Here is a 17,462-nt window from a genome sequence, read left to right on the forward strand (position 1 = left end):
GGAGCACTCCTGAAATGTCTCTCTAGCTCCTGGGAAGGACTGACTTGGTAAATCTTCTTCTCCCAGCATCACTTGGGAGAGCGTGTCCATAACTGAAGCTCCAAGCCTGTGGCTCTCACAGTAACTGAGCTGTCATCATCCCTCAGCTGATGGCTTCATCCTTCAAATGCTTTAACTTTCTGTTGTGGTGTCTCAGATTGCCTTACAGAAGTGTTAAACTGATTCTCCTGATGAAATCTATAGTAAGCAGAGTGCTGTTAAAAAAATAAACCCACCCTGAAAGTAAACTTGCAGGTCCTGCCCCACTGGAGTGAAAGGGAGGTCCTGCTGAGTCACGCTCGCAGGAGCAGATGTCTCCAGCTTAGGCTCCTGTACAAGTCAAGATGCCAGCATCATTGGTGTGTTACCATGGCTGTCTCTTTGGCCAGCGTAGGCTTTGTCCTTTCTTCTAAAGCTTACAAGCTTTGCAAGGGATGCAGTGGAGAGGGAGGTAAAGAGAAGCAATGGTGTGTTTAAAGAAACACAAAGGAACAACCAACCAACCCCTGTCCCTCTAAGCTGGATATTCCTGCCATTCTCGTGTCTAACTGGAATAAAGCTTCAAGGAAGTCTTGCTACTCAACCAGAAATAGGTGAGCTGCAGAAAATCCATAGATCGCTACTAGATTGAACACTGAGATGTAATGAAACTTTCTAATAACCGGAGCTGAATTAGAGTGATCGAGAAATTATGAAGGCACACTCCCTCCATTAGACATGCGTGACCTGACAAGTTAATAGAGGCAAACAGCCCAAAGACACAAATTACAGACTTGTGTGGCATGGGGCTGATGACTCAGCAGTTCACCAGCAGGTTACTTGGTGACCACAGCAGCAGCGTTAGGCAAGTGGATTTCATGGCCAGCTGGGGCAAACGTTGACTGCTCCTCAGGGGCTACAAGTACTCGTGTTGGCCTTCAAATCCCCTTTGGAAATGTTCTTTCCACTGGTAGGATGCCTGAAAGTTGTGCCTGTGACCACCATAGAGCCCCAGAGGTGTTAAGATGCTTTAAAAGCTGAATCTTGGAGAAAAGGTAGAGAAAGCCTTTGCTCCCCAAGGAAAAGCAGCTGCCAGTCCAGTAGCTGCACTCTCAGCCTGCGTGATGCAGTCTTCTGTTACATCTGGTACTCACATCAAACTGCTGAGCTCCTGTTCGTTCTTTAGTGTGGATGGTGAAGGAAGGACAGGTGGTAAGGAGGTGTTAAGCCTCCCTCCGGCAGTAAGTGGTCTCCAAAGCTGTTGGTGGGGCACTGAGCCTGGCTCTGCACTGACCTGGTGTGCTGAGTCACCCGCCGCACGACTTGCTGAGTGTGAGGAAATCCTCTCCCTGGGCTGTTGGGACTTGAGGATGTCTTGATTTTGGTGCCCAAAAGAACTCCTCCTGCAGTGAATGCTGGATTGCCACGTCCAATTGTGGAACCCTGGCTGTGCCCCTTGCACAGGTGTCGTGCCAGACTAGTCGGAAAACTAACATTATCAGAGCTGGACTAATTTCTGCCTCTCCTGTTGACCTGTGTAATCTCTCCAAGCCCGTTCCTGCCCAGTTTCACTCAGAGCATGGGTGAAAGGTGGTCACAGACACCAAGTTCCTGTTTGATCTCTGTTCTACATTAAAAGTTTGTATTTCAGCCGTGTTTCTCTGGACTGCCTTACAGAATATTGGCAGCACATCTCTCAGACCTGTATTTTTTCACCTTACAACACTAGTTTTTTTCTATTAAGATAAAAAGCTTCTGTTCTTCTTGTATTAACTTAACGAGTACACCAGCTGAAATAACTGCTCTTAAAAAGCATCTAGTTTTGACTCTTCTTTTTATTCCCTTGCAGGTTACCTATTGCAAGCAGTCCTGGGCACAACAGTGATCCCATTATGTGGGCCTGGTGACATGGAGAACTGCACAACAGCTCTCAGTAAGTGTCCTGCACAGCTCTCTGTGAATAACAAGGCTTTGGTTCCCATCTTCCTTGGGCTGGGGTCCTCAGTGGTGTTGAAAAAGGACCATTTTTTAGCCTGCATCTCCTTTATATCACTTCTTCAGCAGAAGAGCTCTGTCTTAAGTGAGAACTCTGCTTTAAAAGCAGAAATAGTTCATGTGGTACTCCTGAAGGAAAAGTCAGCATAACTCTGGCTTGGGAAAATCCTCTCCCCAGTCAGAAGGTTCACCTGCTTTAATGCCTACTGCATGGGAGGTCTCTTGCTGGCCAGACTATTAGTTGTCCTTGTAAAGTGTGTACATTGTTTGGGAAATACAAAGGGAAAATAAGACTGTTGAGACGCTAACAAAATCTCCTTACAGTCCAGACAGAGAACAGCCCACGAGTGGCTCAAGTTGGGATAGCTAGATGCAAGCCCGAAATGAAGGACTACTGCTTCCACGGACAGTGCGTGTACATAGTGGACTTGGACGAGCACTATTGCAGGTATGGACAAAGCGCAGCGCGTCCTGCAGCCCCCCCCAAGGCAGGCTTTGAGGTGAACTGTACCTTTGATCACTTAGCTGAACACCAATCAAGGCATTTCAATGCTCACAAAATGGAGCAGTATGTCTATGATACACCATAGCTGCATTTTAGCAAGTGGTAAGGACATGTGCTGGCTCCAGTGAAACCTGAGTGAGAGTCTTAGACACCTGAGATTAGTCACCAGCCCAGCTTAAACGTGGGACACTCATTCTGATGTGCTTCTCTCTTCATCTGTATTTACCGTAGTGTGAAAGCCAGACCTCAGGCAAAACAGCAAGTTCATTCCTTTGATTCAGCCTACGAAATAAAGATCCTGTAGGCATTTTGAAAGGTATTCCTCATTTGCTTGAACATTTTGCAACCATTTCTAGGACCACATGGCCTTGGGTTACATTAGTTCGAATTGCTTGTTCCTGAGGAAACAGTAAGCCAGCAGTACAGCAGGCTTTGTGGACTGCTGAAGTGAAACCCCACGGCAACGTCTGTAATTCTGCGTCTCTTCTCCTCAGGTGCGATGTTGGCTTCTCTGGTGTCCGGTGTGTGCATTCAGAGCTCGTCAGACAACCCCTCAGTAAGGAGTACGTGGCACTGACAGTCATCGTAGTTCTGCTCTTCCTTGCTGCCATCTCTATTGCAAGCTACTACATCTGCAGAAGGTAAGGAAGGTTTTCTTCGTGGCTCAGGAAGGCGAGTCAACTGTATGTGCAGTGAGGTGTCCACTGAGCACCTCCAGATAGACTGGGATACCTATGCTCACTTGACTGGGAGATAGTTTGCCATGGAGATAGTTTGCTGTGCAGACACCTCCCTAGCCTGCTCTTAGTGAAGGGTGCCAGAAAGGACGTGTGCTGACTGCAAAGCATCCCTCAGTGGCAGGCTACACACCACAACCCTCAGGCACCATTTAACCCTGACAGAGAGCTGCATAGCTTGGTTCACGTGTGTCTTCCAGGGTGAGCTGAGGTAAGGAAGAGAGCAAACAGGGAATAGGAAAATTCTGGCTCCTTTTCTTGGTAATGCTATTTCCCCAGTCGTCGGGAACTGGAGAGCAACTGGGTCAATACTTGCTAATTGGTTTATCTGCTGTGTTTCTATGGTGACTGTGATATCCCAAGCATTGCCTCACCAGCTTTACCATGGGGGGGACAGTAGTCTTCTACATTAACACACCCCCAAGCAGCAGTAATCCTTCTTCACGCTAACAACTAAGCAGAAGCGGCTGTCAGAGAGCCGAGAAGGTACAGCAACCCCCGAGGGAGAGCTCAGCCGCACAGATCTGATAGCTAGATGGGGACTGCTGTGATTGCTCTTCCCTGCCTGAAGACTTGATCATCTCGATCAGAAGATGGCCCAGTTGGGCTGCTCAGCCCTATTGCAGGGAGGGATCCAGCAGAGACAGACCTAGTACCAGCAGCAAGACTTGAATGCAGATGTGAAATCTTCAGTGAAGAGTTGAGAAAGGAGACTCTGCTTACAAGTTAGCTCAGCCCTGGAAAGGAGCACAGACAGAGCCTAGCTGCTAGACCTTTAAACAGGCATGAGGAGGTCATACAGCTTTTTCTTCTTCCTTTTCCCCCACCCCCAAGAAACCATTTGGAACAACTGGCTTTCCAAAACTCACACTTGTCTTCTCTACATCCAGGTACCGAAGCAAGAGGAGACAAGCGAACGCCAGCGAGTACAAGGAAGTTGGTACCCTGTAGAAGAGACCGTGGCTGCCATACAGTGTTCTGTTCATCCGATGGACTCAGTGGCTTCCCATCTATTTAAATGTTATTTTTATTAACAATATTTGCAATATTTATATACTTTAAAAAATTTCAATTGCTTGGTAATCCAATCAGTATAGGTCAAGCATTTTATTTTCAGTGTTTTATTTTTTTATTAAATAATATTTCCTAATGAGAACCCCACCTAAGTGGTTCTGTGGGATAAAGATATATTTTTATAAAAACGCATCATCTTACTCTGAAGAGTAATTTTATATTTATTCTTGTGAATATGCTCAAAACGATGCTACTCCTTGAAAGAAAAGTTCTGAACAAAGTCAAATTGTCTGTGTGGTTTGATTGAAGTGAAACTTGGCGCAGCGTGGCTGAGCAGGGTGTTCGAAGCCCCAGCAGTTATATTTGGAGCAAGAAACCATAGTATCACTAATAACACGTATCGATGCACCTTAGTTCCCATGAACATTGCTCTTAGCGGGCATAATTGGAGGAGGACTTGAAGGAAGAAAGAGCACAGCCTGTCCAACATGTACGGTGTGACACAGCGTGGATCTCAGCTCATGCACACACACTGGGTGTATTCTGGATTGCAGCGGGGAGGCAGCAGTGCGAGTCGGTCGGTGTCTGCAGCTGAGCACAGGAACACACCACAGCTCAAGTGTAGCTACAGGAAGAAAGCTCCCTCAGAACCAGCACTCGAGTCCTCCCCGTAGCTTCTGCCGTAATGTTTGTCCTACGGCTGGGAGCAGGGGAAAGGAAACTTCTTGAGTTTGGCCTTCGTGTGGATACCTTGTTGGCCTCAAATAGTGACAGAATAGTCCTCTGGGATAGGCCATGGGATATCTTACCCCTCTTTTTCAAGCACTGGGTCATCCTGTAAGGTTTACGCTTGACATGCTGGGTCTGTGCAGGTAGCCTGTGGCTACCTTCTGTCATCTGCTGAGATAACTGAGGCACTCATTTTTGGCAGCACTGCAGACCAGTCCTTACCCAACCCTCAGTGCAGGTCAGTCAATGTTCAAGATGGGTCTAGACAATACAGATTTTCCCTGGTCTGCCTGGTCCTTTGTGTTGCCCTTTGGCATCGAGTTAGGAGAGGACTGTTGGTAATTCCGGTTAACTGGGTTAAGGCTGTGTCACAGGGCCTTCATTAGCTGTTCCTCAGCTTTTCACTTCCTCTCTCCATCTCCTGTAATCCGGTTGTCACACAGGAACCTGTTCTGCCGGGTAACTGGTGACAGCTACTGGCAACCCCAGCTGCAGCCTCACTGGTACTGCAGCCTTTCCCAGTGGGAAGATGGGGAAAAATTGATTCTTGGAGCCTCCTTCCCTTCTTTCTGTGACCCAGTTGGGATACATGGTGACACATCGTTGTTTCCCCCTTGGGCTTCCCTGCCTGTCTGTGACCTGCTCTGGCCAGTCCCTGTTCATCCTCCAGAAACTTTTCCTGGACTCCCCAAAAAGCCGCACCCCAGAGGCACACGCAGCCCAGCAAGGCTTTTGCTCCGACTCCCACACGCTGCCCTTTCTGCTCCTCTGCTCTGCTTGGCAGGAGCATCACAAAAGGGGGCTCCATCCTCACAGCCCATCTTCTGTAAATGACAGCACCGCGTATTTGAGGTCCCATTTGAGGGTCAAACTGTGCCCCTGCCCTGCTCGCTGCCAGCCCCTCTGGACCCGAGCAGCCGCAGGAGCTGACGATGCATCTCTCTGATGCAGCACATGGGCTCCACACGCCCACTGCTGCAGGTACAGAAGTTTTAAATGGCAGGGACAGCAACAGCCTGGGTTTTAGCATGCCTTTAGCTTTCTGCACTGGCAAATCCAAGAGGAATAGTCCACTTCCAGGCTTGAGAAGCATTTGTGGCGTTTTTTCCTACCTGTCTTAACTTTTAGCTGACTGTCTTGGTTTGGCTTGGGCTTTCTCCACCTATCCTGTTGCTCATCTTACTCCCAGCCCGTAACAGCCCTTCTAGAGCCTGTATTTTTCTCACTCCTGCACATGATTGAGCAACTGGAAAGCTTGGGGCCACATACCAGCCTGCCACCTCAACCGCTTGTGCCGTCTGGAGGTAGAGTGCCAGTCCAGCAACCACGCAGACAGGTCCTCATGACACACCCCAAATAATTTGTCTCAGAGAGTGAACCTCCCTCATTCTTCCCATGGTTTCTGCTGGCACCACCAGCTCTTCCTTGCCCGCACCACCCGTTGTCAGTCACCTTTGGCTGCGGCTCTTTCCGCTGCTGCGAGCGCCTGTGCCGTGCCTCCGAGGCTGCCCTGCCTAAGCCTTTCTTACCAAACCTCGCTTCCTGCACGAGTGTTACAGGCTCCTGTCAGGGAAGTTCAGCCATGCCCATGTCAAACTGCAGCATGGCAGAGCTGATACCACGGCCACCTACATGTCCCCAATGTCACTGATGTGTTGCTGTGCAGCTTTTCTGCCTAGGATGCTTTTGCTAACAGGTTTCTGGAGGACTGAGCGACCACAGCTCCCATCAGCTGCAGCTGTGCCCCATTTGACATCTCTGTATCATTTTAAAACTTACCGCATCCTGCCTCGTCAGGAACCTTGCTGTGTGATTCTTGCCCGCATGTCTGTATATTTTATCTGAAACCCATTCCAGCCTCTGGGGATTCAAGCAAAGGACACCTGATGCTTTCAAGTCTGAGGCTGTCGGATGTAGAAAGCAATGGCAACAGCTCCTCCCTCAGTGCTCGGTGGAAGGACTGTAAGCTCTCTGAAATGCTGTGCTTTTGTGCAAATGTTACTGCTGTTAATATTTCCCCTGGTCACAACATGTCTGGGTTTTTTAAGAGACCATGAGAAGAAAAATCTTCCCAAAAGCAGCAGCCAGCCAGAAAGCTGCAAAGCGATCAGAATGGGAGCAGTCACAGTAACTTCAGCCATCCCTCACCTCACCACTTCTCGAGGGAGAAACCTTTTCAGCATCCATCACTAGAGGTGCTGTGGCAGTGCCAAGCCTCTGTGAGTCTCGTGTCTCCCTCAGTGGCTTTCCTTGGAGCGCGTCAGCCCATAATGTCACAGGCTTGCTGAGAGCCTCCATTACGGTCTTGGGTTACATCACCAAGGTGGAGGATGTTTGGACAACTGGTCCATGTCCTCGCCTCGGGGCTGCTCACGAGAAGGCCCGGGTATGGGGCACAGCCAGAGAGAGAGGAGGTTAAATGGGCTGGAAAGACTGACAGATCACACACCCCGTGCAAATCTGGGCTGGGTCAGTAGCAGTCATCCCTCTATGATGAAGAAAGGATGGAGGGATGGATGGACGGATGAACAGCCAGAAGGAAGGACGAATGGAGGGTGATCCGTCAGTAAATGTAGAAGTTTGGTCTTGCACAAATCGCCATCATTATTTTAATAAAGCCGGTGCCAAACCTGAATTACTCCAACACTCCCATTATATAATTCCATCCTGTATGATTAAAAGCTTTCCCAGCAAACTGGGAGATGAAAACAACTGATCAAAAAACATTATGAAATCTCTCTGCCCTACCCTGATGGATGCCAGTCTGATCCTCCTGACCCAGTCACCAGGGGGCATCAGCCTCTTGACAGAAAAACCCCGTAGAAATTTAGGAGATGAGGCGCAGGCATCAGCCCCAGCTGGGAGCCACCATTTCTCCATGGATGGTTTTCAGTGGTCCTTAGTGGTGGTGGCTCTTCCTATTCCGGTTTGTCAGGCTGGGTGTCCGTGCCCTTCATTATAACGGGAAGCCGAGGCGGTTGTACGAGCCACACGGCTGAGGAAGAGGAGCCAGTTGAGCTGCCTCTGCCAGGCCTGCTGTCATCGAGGCTGCAGAGAAGGGGAAATTGGAGTTAATTTCAAGAGAGATTAGCTGATGGGAGATGGATATCCATCCGGATACACGCAACGACAGGGGAATAAGCCCTCGGGTCACTGCTGAGATGGGGGCAGTGGAAACCGAACCGGAGAGTTGTAATAATGGGGCGGAAAATGAAGGAAGAACAGAGTTCAGATGAGGGCAAGAAAAGATGGTGAGACTTTTGACTGCAAAAAGGACACAGCATTGAAGGCAGCAGGAAACAGAAATTCAGTACCTCGCAAAATCAGGGCACCTGTGGCCTCCCAGACGTCGGGAGCTCATTCAGGAGGTCCCCCTGCTCATCCCACCCATGCCAAGAACAAGTGAGACAGCAGAGCAATGCACTGCGAGCTTCAGCCCTGGAGAAAGTGCACCAGGAGAACATAAGCATTTAAATGAGGAAGGAAGAATGTCAGAAATCCGTCTGGATTTGCAACAGCTGGCAAAGTGAGTGCAAGACGTCATCTTCAGGCAGCCTGGTTTCTAACCAGCTCCAAGAGCTTCAACTCCTCTCCTTCTCACTAGTAACACATTGCTCTTTTGCAATGGGAAGAGAATACCCCAAAAAAAGGATATTCCACACCCTTAGCATCTGCAAAGCCTCACCCAGGGAGAGGCTGCTGGGAAGTTTTCCACCTGAAAGATTTATTCTGGTGGAAAATGCAGGTTCTGAAACAGGCAAGTAAAAGTGGGGTTGTTTCTTCTCTCAAGGTATTCAGCTACTTATTTAATTTTCCTTTCCACTGGGATAACTGAACTGGGTTCATTTCAGCCAGTTCAGCACTAGTCAGAACTTCTTGGGTGTTTTTTTTTTTCATCTCACCCTAGCTGTTTTGTTCTGATGAGCTCAAATCAAGCAGACAGCGGGAGAAAAGTCCTGTTCCTCAGTCAGCGTTGCTGAATGGTGCGGTGAAATTTCAGCACTGGTTTCATTCCCATCTAGTGGTCACCTCCAGGACTACATCTCGCTGCCGGATCCCGGTTTCCTTGCGAGGGGCATCGTGAGCATCATCCCAGTCTGGCACGATCGGGGCTCGGGTACCAGACTCGGTGCAGCAGAGACAGAGGGTCCTGCCGTGGGAAGTTAGCTCAGAAATTCAGCTCAGAAATTCAGCGAGGATTTTGTCAGCCTTGTCTCTCACAGCCACAGGTACCCTGAACCTCAGCCTTCCTTCAGCAGAGGCTGGAAGCGATGCCAAGTGATATGATGGGTTTTATTCACCCCACAGCTGCCCTTCCTCCAAATTCATCCACTTCAGAGTAAGCTGCTCGAGCTCATTTTGGTCTGAGAACACAAGCACCACTGCATCCCGCCAGGGATTTGCCTGTGACCTCGGCCCTGGTGCATTTAGCCCACTGATAGACGCCCAAAATAGCTAGATTTCCCATTGCCACAGCAGTCATTTGGCAGTCGTGGTGGCAAGGAAATGGCACATGTACTGTTTGTGGCTCTCCTAGCATGGGGTACGGAGCTGTGTCAGAGAAAGCTGTCCCTCAGACATCCCCCGCTGATGAAGCGATGCTTTTTTTGCCTGTCTCCCTTGCAGATTTCCACCTGTGGTGCAGCAGGGAGTCACCATTTCCCACAGCGGAGCTCAGGGTTCATGGAGAAGCCGCCTTGATGCCCCTCTCGCCGCACTGAAGATCTGGCTCCTGGGATTGCTGGCTGAGGGACAGCAGGTTCAGCAGGCCCTCCAAGACCAGGGCCGGGGAGATGGGTACGTGGTGCCTGTGGCTGCGAGGCAAAGCCTGGTCAGTGGGAAAAGCCTTGCGCAGAGCCGGGGTCGGACTTTGGGGAAGGGCTGTGGGGACACAGGCATGACAGCTCTGCCTTTGTGGGCAGGCTGGGAAGATACTGACTCTGCGTGTAGACGTGGGGATGGGTCACAGCCTGGGTGAAAATCGCTCTTGCAGAGGCGTTTGTAAAGGTAAGTGCGAGGCTGCCTGTCGTTGTAGGTCAGCAAGGCCCTGGCTCTGTTCCTTTCAGTTTCTTCCAAATCATTTGATATATTTATTTACTGTGTCACTTAATGCGTAGCGTGTAACACCTGCAAAACGCAGGATTTGGCATTCGTACGGGTCAGGACACTTGAAACGTGACTCTTGAACTGAAACTCTGCGGTCGTCTCTGGGTTTTTGTACAAAGTCTTGTGCATTTTTCTCGGCTCATTTTTCTCCTCCTTTTAAATGTTTTTTTCCACTCTGCTAATGTGGGGAAAAATGGCTTTTTGGCTGCACAGCTTAGTGACCTGTTCTGTGCATGTTAAAACAATGCTTCTTTCAATCCTAAAATAGGTTAAATTTAGTTGAATGCCAGTGGATTTTCTCTCTCTCCTTACATAGGAACGTGTTAGTTCCAGGCAACTTGAGCAAGCTTGAGAATAACTTTCTGGAGTTAAGAACAGAAAAGCCTGTTCATTGTCAGAGAAGCAGGTAAATCTGGAATAAAGCTTTCAGAAGACACTGGGTGGAGGCAGAGGGGCGCAAACCTTAGTCTGAAACTTCTTCTTTACTTTTACCTCCCTGGCATAGCTCAGTTCCCTCTCACCATGGCAAAGGAGCAGAGCTGAGCTCTGCACTTCAAGGAAAGCCTTGAGTGGTGGAGGCTGTAGATTTGCCACCTCCAGGTTCATCCCCCACGTTCAAAGCAGACCCCTGCTCCCACTGAACCCTCCTGGGTGAAGCCCACAGGGAGAAGTGCAGCCACACGTACACTGACATTGAGGATGTACGTTGACATTGAGGACATAGGTTGATATTGGGGATATACGTTGATGCTGACATTGAGGAGGGGAATGGGACTTCTTGTCAGCCCAGCATGACCCATGTAAGCAGGATACCCAAATTCAACTCACAGCAGAGGCTCTGTTTTGCTTCAGAGGGGCAGAGGGTGCCTCCATGCAGTCAGACTTGGGCGGACCCAAACATGCTATGGCTTTGTGGCGTGCCAATGTAAACTGGTTTCTGCCAAGGACTTCAAGAAGAGGGTTTTTCCTCCATGAAGGCAAACCTACCTACAGAAGGAAATGAGACTGCGCCTAGGAAACCTCCTGCACAGCATGAGTCTGCAATCTTTATGCAAATAAGACCTTACTCACGTGGTGTGTGTCAGCAGTCCTCTCCTGGGAACGCACCGTCCCCACACTGCAGCCTTTGGGGACACAGGCAAAGAAGAGGAGACACGAGATGCTCTGCCCGCACAGGCTTTGCTGACGGATGGAGCTGCGTGGCTGGAAGCCGCCTCGCCAAGCACTCGCTCACCAATCCCACTTGGCCATGTTGAAATGAGTGCCCCAACTGGCAGGACTGAGTTATTGCAGTGGCACCTTTTTAGTTTGCCAAATTTCACGCTTAGGTCCTAGCACCTCGGCACAATTAAAGCGGCCAACGTCACGAGGGCTCAGCGCTGGTAGCCAAATGCAGGCGCTACCAGCGAACAATGGGATTTCCAAGGGAGCATAACAAACATGCCTGTGAAATAGTGTTCTCCCGAGCTTCTCTGCTTGCTCACGGCCTGTGAAAAAACCAGAATCCAGAGAGATGTACGTAATCCATGTTGTGCGTAGGAAGGCTTGCCTGGGCTTTGTTCTAGGGAAAAAATCCAGCTTTGGCAAAGGGGAGAGGAAAGGAGTTTCCAGTCGCTGTAGGCTTCTCCTTATGATTCATTGTTTCTTCACATACGAAATGACTCCAAAGAGGTAAAGAAAATTCACCTCCTGATGCACCCATGGCAAAAACTCAGCTGTGTGAGGCAGTACCAGGTGCCCTCCTCTTTCTGATGGCAGAGTGAATCAGAAGGAAACCATTCAAATCAGGGGAAATACTGAGAGTCTCGCTCACGCCAAAGACCCTCCGCTCAAAAAGGGCTTGAGCACCACCAGACCAACGAACACAGCAGAGGAGAAACAGGCGTGTTACCCAAAACAGCAGCCCCTCTCACACCATGGGCTGTGTGTCACGTCGTGAAGATGCTGAAGATGCTCAGCTTGGGAACCAGGTTAAAAAAACATCATGCAAGGAAGATTATAAAAAGCCAAAACTTCAGCTGCACTTCCGGGAGAAAATTGCCTAACGGTTATCACGTGTCCAAGCTGGACTTGCAAGCCAAAGATCCTCATAGCCCCAAATTGTTGTCACTCCATCTGACAGACACCTTCTCGAGGAACTTTGCCTTGTGCCTATAAAGGATCGTTCCTGCACTGTTAAACCAGCTGCTGCATTTGCCCTGACTGTAGCACACAGCGCTCCTTAAAAGAAGGGTGCAGTCAGCATGGCAGAATTAAAATCCACCAAAGTGCCTATGCCTACATAGAAACGCCCTTGAACGCAGTAAGCAAAAAAAGTGGTCATCCAGATGTTGCATGGAATGCAGAAAACAGCAGACCTATAGCTAACACGGCAGGTGGCAGAGGTAGCTATGTTTTAGCTTTTAAAAACACTAGGTAGTGGTGGTTTGATTTGTTTTGTTTTGTGGAGGCTTTTTTAATGTGAAGATTTCTGCTCTGGCTCTTTCTCAGCTCAGTCTCTAAGAACTAGAGCCATAGAGGCCATAACACTAGAGGAAAAAAGCCCGTGTTTTCCTCAATGTAGACATCATTAATCCAACGGCCACACTGCACACATAATTACACATGTTCTCAAAGCCGAGTGCGTCCTGTGATTGAGCTGGGAGACCCCCAAAACCAAACAAACAGCAGTCACGCAGCTTCTGCTACCTTGAGCGCAGCTCCACCTTTAAACATTTTCTCTGTTCTTTTCAGAACGAGCACTTCTGGAGCACTTGCAGAATGATCTGGTAGCTATGTACACCTTTGGAAAGCCATGAGCTGGCTGTTCTCCTCGCTGGGGACCGTGCTGGGCTGCAGTCCTGGAAATGCTATGGAGAGGAGAGATGATCTGATGATTTTGCCCATCTAACAGCGACGTGGTGCTCTGAATATATAAAATAACATGCAGTGCCGGCAAAACGCTGTGATATTGAAGGTAAATGGGCAGAGTAATGTTGCCTGCATGAATCGGTGTAGTGCCACTGCCCACCACAACTGAGCTCTGGCCTCAGTTTCTGTAGGGGTTCCCACATAAAGCACCTACCCCTTTCTGTCCTGTGGGGGTCAGGAGGGTCGGTTTGGATTGCGGTGCCATGGAGAGCCCACCGCAGGGAGGACATGGGTAGGCCCACGAGCCATGGACAGGCCCGGGGGAGGTTTCTGCGAATCACCCAAGGCAATGGAAGAAAGGGCAGCAGTTTTCAGTGCTCTGCGGCATGGCAGGACGTGGTATTAGAGGAGGAGATTGTTAGCTGAGGGCCAGCTCCTCATCCCAGTGTAAACCCAGTATTGCTTCACTCAACTTGTGGCCTCAGGTGCTTAAATTAGTGCTGGGGTCAGGATCTGCCCCTGAGCCTTTGCAAATTGAGCCATTGCATGAAAACGAGTGGGTGAGCGCTGCAGGATGTGTTTCGTCAAACGAGAGCTGCTCAGTGCATGCTGTGTGGAAAAGAGAGCAGTTGGAGCCTGGGGTGGCGCGCTAACAGCAGGTAGCTTCCCCAGAAATGGCAGGACTGATACACCACCAACACAGAACTGAGCCCAGCCTGTCCTGCTCGGCTCTTTCTAGGGCCAGCGAGCAACAGCAGGAGCCATGGCATGGCCCATTATCAGTATAAACTTGTTCCCCATTGCCTGCCATTCATGAAAGCCTCTGGAAAGCTGATGTCAAATCTCACCACTGTGGTTTGGTAGCATTAAACTCCTCAGCACCACTGCGTATTTCAGGGATGCTCAGGGCTGCTGGAGTTTCCTTTGGCTGAGAAGGTACCCCCTAGGTTTTCAGGGGGACTGTTTTTCAGTTGTATTTGTATAAATGAAAGAAAAATGCAGATCTCGCCTCGCATGCTGATAGAGTCTGTCCTTTTTGTTTTTTTCTTTAGATAATGCTCAGATAGATTGTGCAGTCAGATGTGGAGTGACTGAGAACACGTACCACCGGGCAGACTTCCCCAGGGTGGACAGCTGATGGACAGAACAAGAGCACAAAGTACTCCCTTTCTGGACAGGTTTCACTCATGCAATCCCTGGCAGGGATGCACGGCCACCTGAACACCTGCGGTCTCAGGGACTGCCAGAATCCGCACCGATTTCCAGCAAGGCAGTACCAGAGCCTTTCCCCTTCCCTCCTCCCCAGCACCCAGCTACACATCTACATCCTTTTTATTGCAGCAATGCGGATTTACATCGGCAGGAACCGGAGTGACTTCAAAGCTCCCTCCCTGCCTATGAGGGAGCTGCTGATAGCAGAAGATACCAGCGTCTGCAGATCACAAGTGAAGTGAAAGTCTGGTGAGCTGCCCAGACAGACAGCGCTCTGCTTTGAGTCACTGCCCTTTTCCACCTGTTCTCAGCTGGATGGATGAGAAAGGACGACTCATGTTCAACCACCCAGCTGAGCTGTGCCCGCCCTTGCAAAATCAACATGTGATGTCAGGGAAGAAAATTACTGGGCAGGTATTTTGGATACTTCCTTTCCCTTCACGCATTTCTCGGGGCTTTTATCAAAAGTAAAGAGAGTGAATAACGAGATCGCAGTTGGCACTCGGGCTCTTCTGGAAGACACGGTGTCCAAGCGGCTCCGCCGAGGCCAGGCAGCTGTCAGGATCGATGTCACTGCACCCCTGCCAGTCCCTGCCTACGTCCCCGACTGCCACGGCAGGGCTCAGGGAGGGACAGGCTGTTTGCTGGCCACCCCGTCTGGGGTGAAAGCAAGGTGACTTTTCAGCCTGGTCCCCGGGGTCAGAACAGAAGGAGATGCGACCCAAATACTCTGCCTGTGCAGGGGCTCCTGGCACACACCACAGCTGACAGTGTGCGATTTCACATCCTGAGCACATCCTTCCTTTTCAGTCATCTCATGGCCATGGTCAGTGAGGAGGACGGCAGGTCCCAGGAGCTGCCAAGCAAAAGGAGAGAGCGCATTAATGTCAGCTCAGCAGACTTTGCTGGGAATCACCACAGAGCAGGAGATGCAGAACCGCTGCCGCAGGACATCACGTCCTTGCCCGGGTGGCTGCGTGGCGCCGGGGCTGCAGGTAGCCAGGTGATGTGCTGCTCCACAGCAGGGAACAGCCACAGTGCCCATCCCTGGGACATCTTCTGGAGATGAGCCTGGGAGAAGAGAGGCAGAGAGAAACCTCCCTTCCGACATGGCCATGGTGCTGTACTCCACGGACATGGCCAGAGGGCAGAGGGGGAAGAAATTGGCACCAACACCACCTGTGCGGGGCGCTCTCTGAGCGTGGGCTGTGCTGAAGGTTTTTAGGGCTAGCGGAAAGATGGACAAAGCACAGGAAGGACCAGCCCAGCTCCCCAGGCGTTCATTTCCCCCAGCCAGAATGGGGCAGTGCTCTGCCGTCCCATCTCCTCCCACCACACCACCAGCCTGTGGAAAACGAGGTCTGGCTGAGGGCAGATGAACTTGGTGAAGCTGGACCAGTGGGCAGGGACTCTTCGAGCAGCAGCCCCAAAAAACCCCAGGTGCTGCCGGGAGCGGTGTCTCAGTAGGTGGCACTCTGCATCCACGGGGAACCAGCACCTTCCCAAAGGTGAGCACTGCCCTCGCTGGCCCAAAACCTGCCCCACCGGCCCAGCCGCAGCGGGCCAGCCCATGGGGGTCAGTCTGGCAGCCCCCTCAAGGCTTCTCCTCCTGTTAGCGCTCCTGGGGACATCCTCCGGAAGCTGGGCCAGAGGACAGGGTCTAAGCATCCTTCCAGCCCTGCAGGAAGGCCACCACCAGGCTTGGTGCTTACTCCCCAGCAGCACACGCAATGCTGGGGTGCACGATGGGAGCCCACCCTCAACATCCTCAAACGCATGACCCCCCAGGGGGTCTTCTCAGAGAGGCAGCCAAGCAGGGCTTAGCCAAGACACCAACATTTGGGACGAGCTCCCTGGTGTCCCAGCTGAGCCCCTGCTGCACAACCGGTGGCTGTCACCACCTCGCTGCTGTTTCTGCACACAGAGGTGTGCTGCTTGGTGCCAGGCTGCCCCTTCTCCTTTCAGGAAGCAGGAGCAGCAGGAGGAAGTCAGCGAAGTGCCTGACAAGTCTGCAGCACGCCGAGCCAAATTCCTCGGTCAGCGAGCCGGAGCCATCGGCCGGAGATTGGCGGAGAGAGGGAACGGCGGTGAGTCAGGCGCTGGATGTGCCGTGTTTGGTCTCTAAACAGCGCAGGTAACACGGGCAATTGCGCTGGGGTCATTCGGCCGTTCCCCGCGACGCTGCTCCTTTCAGCTGCGCAGCAATTGGCCAAGCGTAGCGCACGGGGTGGGAATTTTCAGTGCTCAGTATATTCCTGGGACTGAACTTTAAAAAAGTGATTGAAAATGTTTTCAGTGAGTCTCCAGTTTAAAAAAAATGGGAGAAATACTTCATTTTAACAGCTGCAAAAGAGAAATCTCGGCAGGAAGGCTGCAGCACCTTGAACATGGCAGGTGAGGGGGAAGGAAAGCTCCCAGTTTACAAAGCTCCCTTCAGCCAACCTCGCACGACCAACCCCACCTTTGAGCCCCCAAGCCCTGAAGTCTCTGCCTCTGGAGAAACTCCACTCATGCACTTGGTCTGTGCTAATGCCAGGCCCTGGGACATTCGGGGTCTTGTGGGAAGGGAATTCTGGCCCGAGGGGCCCTGTCGAGGCTCTAGCTGACCCCACATGATGGCCAAACTGCAGCACTGCAGCTGCTCGGCTGCCGCCTCCCAGTGCTGCAGCTGGACCGAGCGCTCTCTGTCGTGGGGATGCAGCGGCTGAGCAGGATTTGTCTTTTCCCTGCTGTAGATGCTGAGGGAAAAGGCATGGGAAATGAGGGGAAAAGCAAAAAGAAAAACCCAAAAGTAAAGCCGTCAGCTAACTAAAATCAGTTTTGCACTGCACACATAGGGGCTGCCGGAGGTCTGCCAGGGCTGTCTGTCACAGGTTAACGTCCACGCCACTGATTCGGCAACTTCTTTTTTAGAGTGCTTGGGCATCACTTTGTGGGATCGTCATGACCCTGCAACGACAGAGCCAGGAGCTGCACGTCCTCCTTCGGCGTGTGTGTGGAAGAGGGGACAGGAAGATGACAGTTCAACAACTGAGCCACCTCGAGCAGAGGCTCCGTTGGCTGCTGGAGCTGTAAGTCCCCTTCAGCCCCTCTCAGTTACAAGACAGGTTCCCAGCCTACAGCAGCACATTTCAGCCCAGCCCCTGGTGTTTCCTCCCCTAACCACAGGTCTGCTTCACACTTTCTTACACAAGAGCTCAGCAGAGAGCTCAGCTGTGGCAAGGTGCCCTCCGCTAAGGGCCGCAGCAGCAATTGGGAGCCAAAGTGCCCCTGAGGAGCGCATTTGGCTCTGCCTG

General features: G+C 51.1%; 1 protein-coding gene across 1 annotated transcript in view; it reads left to right on the plus strand.

Moving 5' to 3' along the window:
- Window positions 1-4,206, plus strand: part of EREG (epiregulin) — a 7,183-nt gene extending 2,977 nt beyond the window's left edge. The window contains exons 2-5 of the mRNA XM_010193791.1: window positions 1,868-1,951; window positions 2,338-2,461; window positions 3,013-3,159; window positions 4,146-4,206. Of these exons, the coding sequence (XP_010192093.1) occupies window positions 1,868-1,951; window positions 2,338-2,461; window positions 3,013-3,159; window positions 4,146-4,206 (416 nt within the window). The remainder of the gene's footprint in view (window positions 1-1,867; window positions 1,952-2,337; window positions 2,462-3,012; window positions 3,160-4,145) is intronic.
- Window positions 4,207-17,462: the final 13,256 nt, after the last annotated feature.

The sequence above is a fragment of the Mesitornis unicolor genome, unplaced genomic scaffold (genome assembly GCF_000695765.1).
Source record: "Mesitornis unicolor isolate BGI_N332 unplaced genomic scaffold, ASM69576v1 scaffold5381, whole genome shotgun sequence".
Taxonomy (NCBI): domain Eukaryota; kingdom Metazoa; phylum Chordata; class Aves; order Mesitornithiformes; family Mesitornithidae; genus Mesitornis; species Mesitornis unicolor.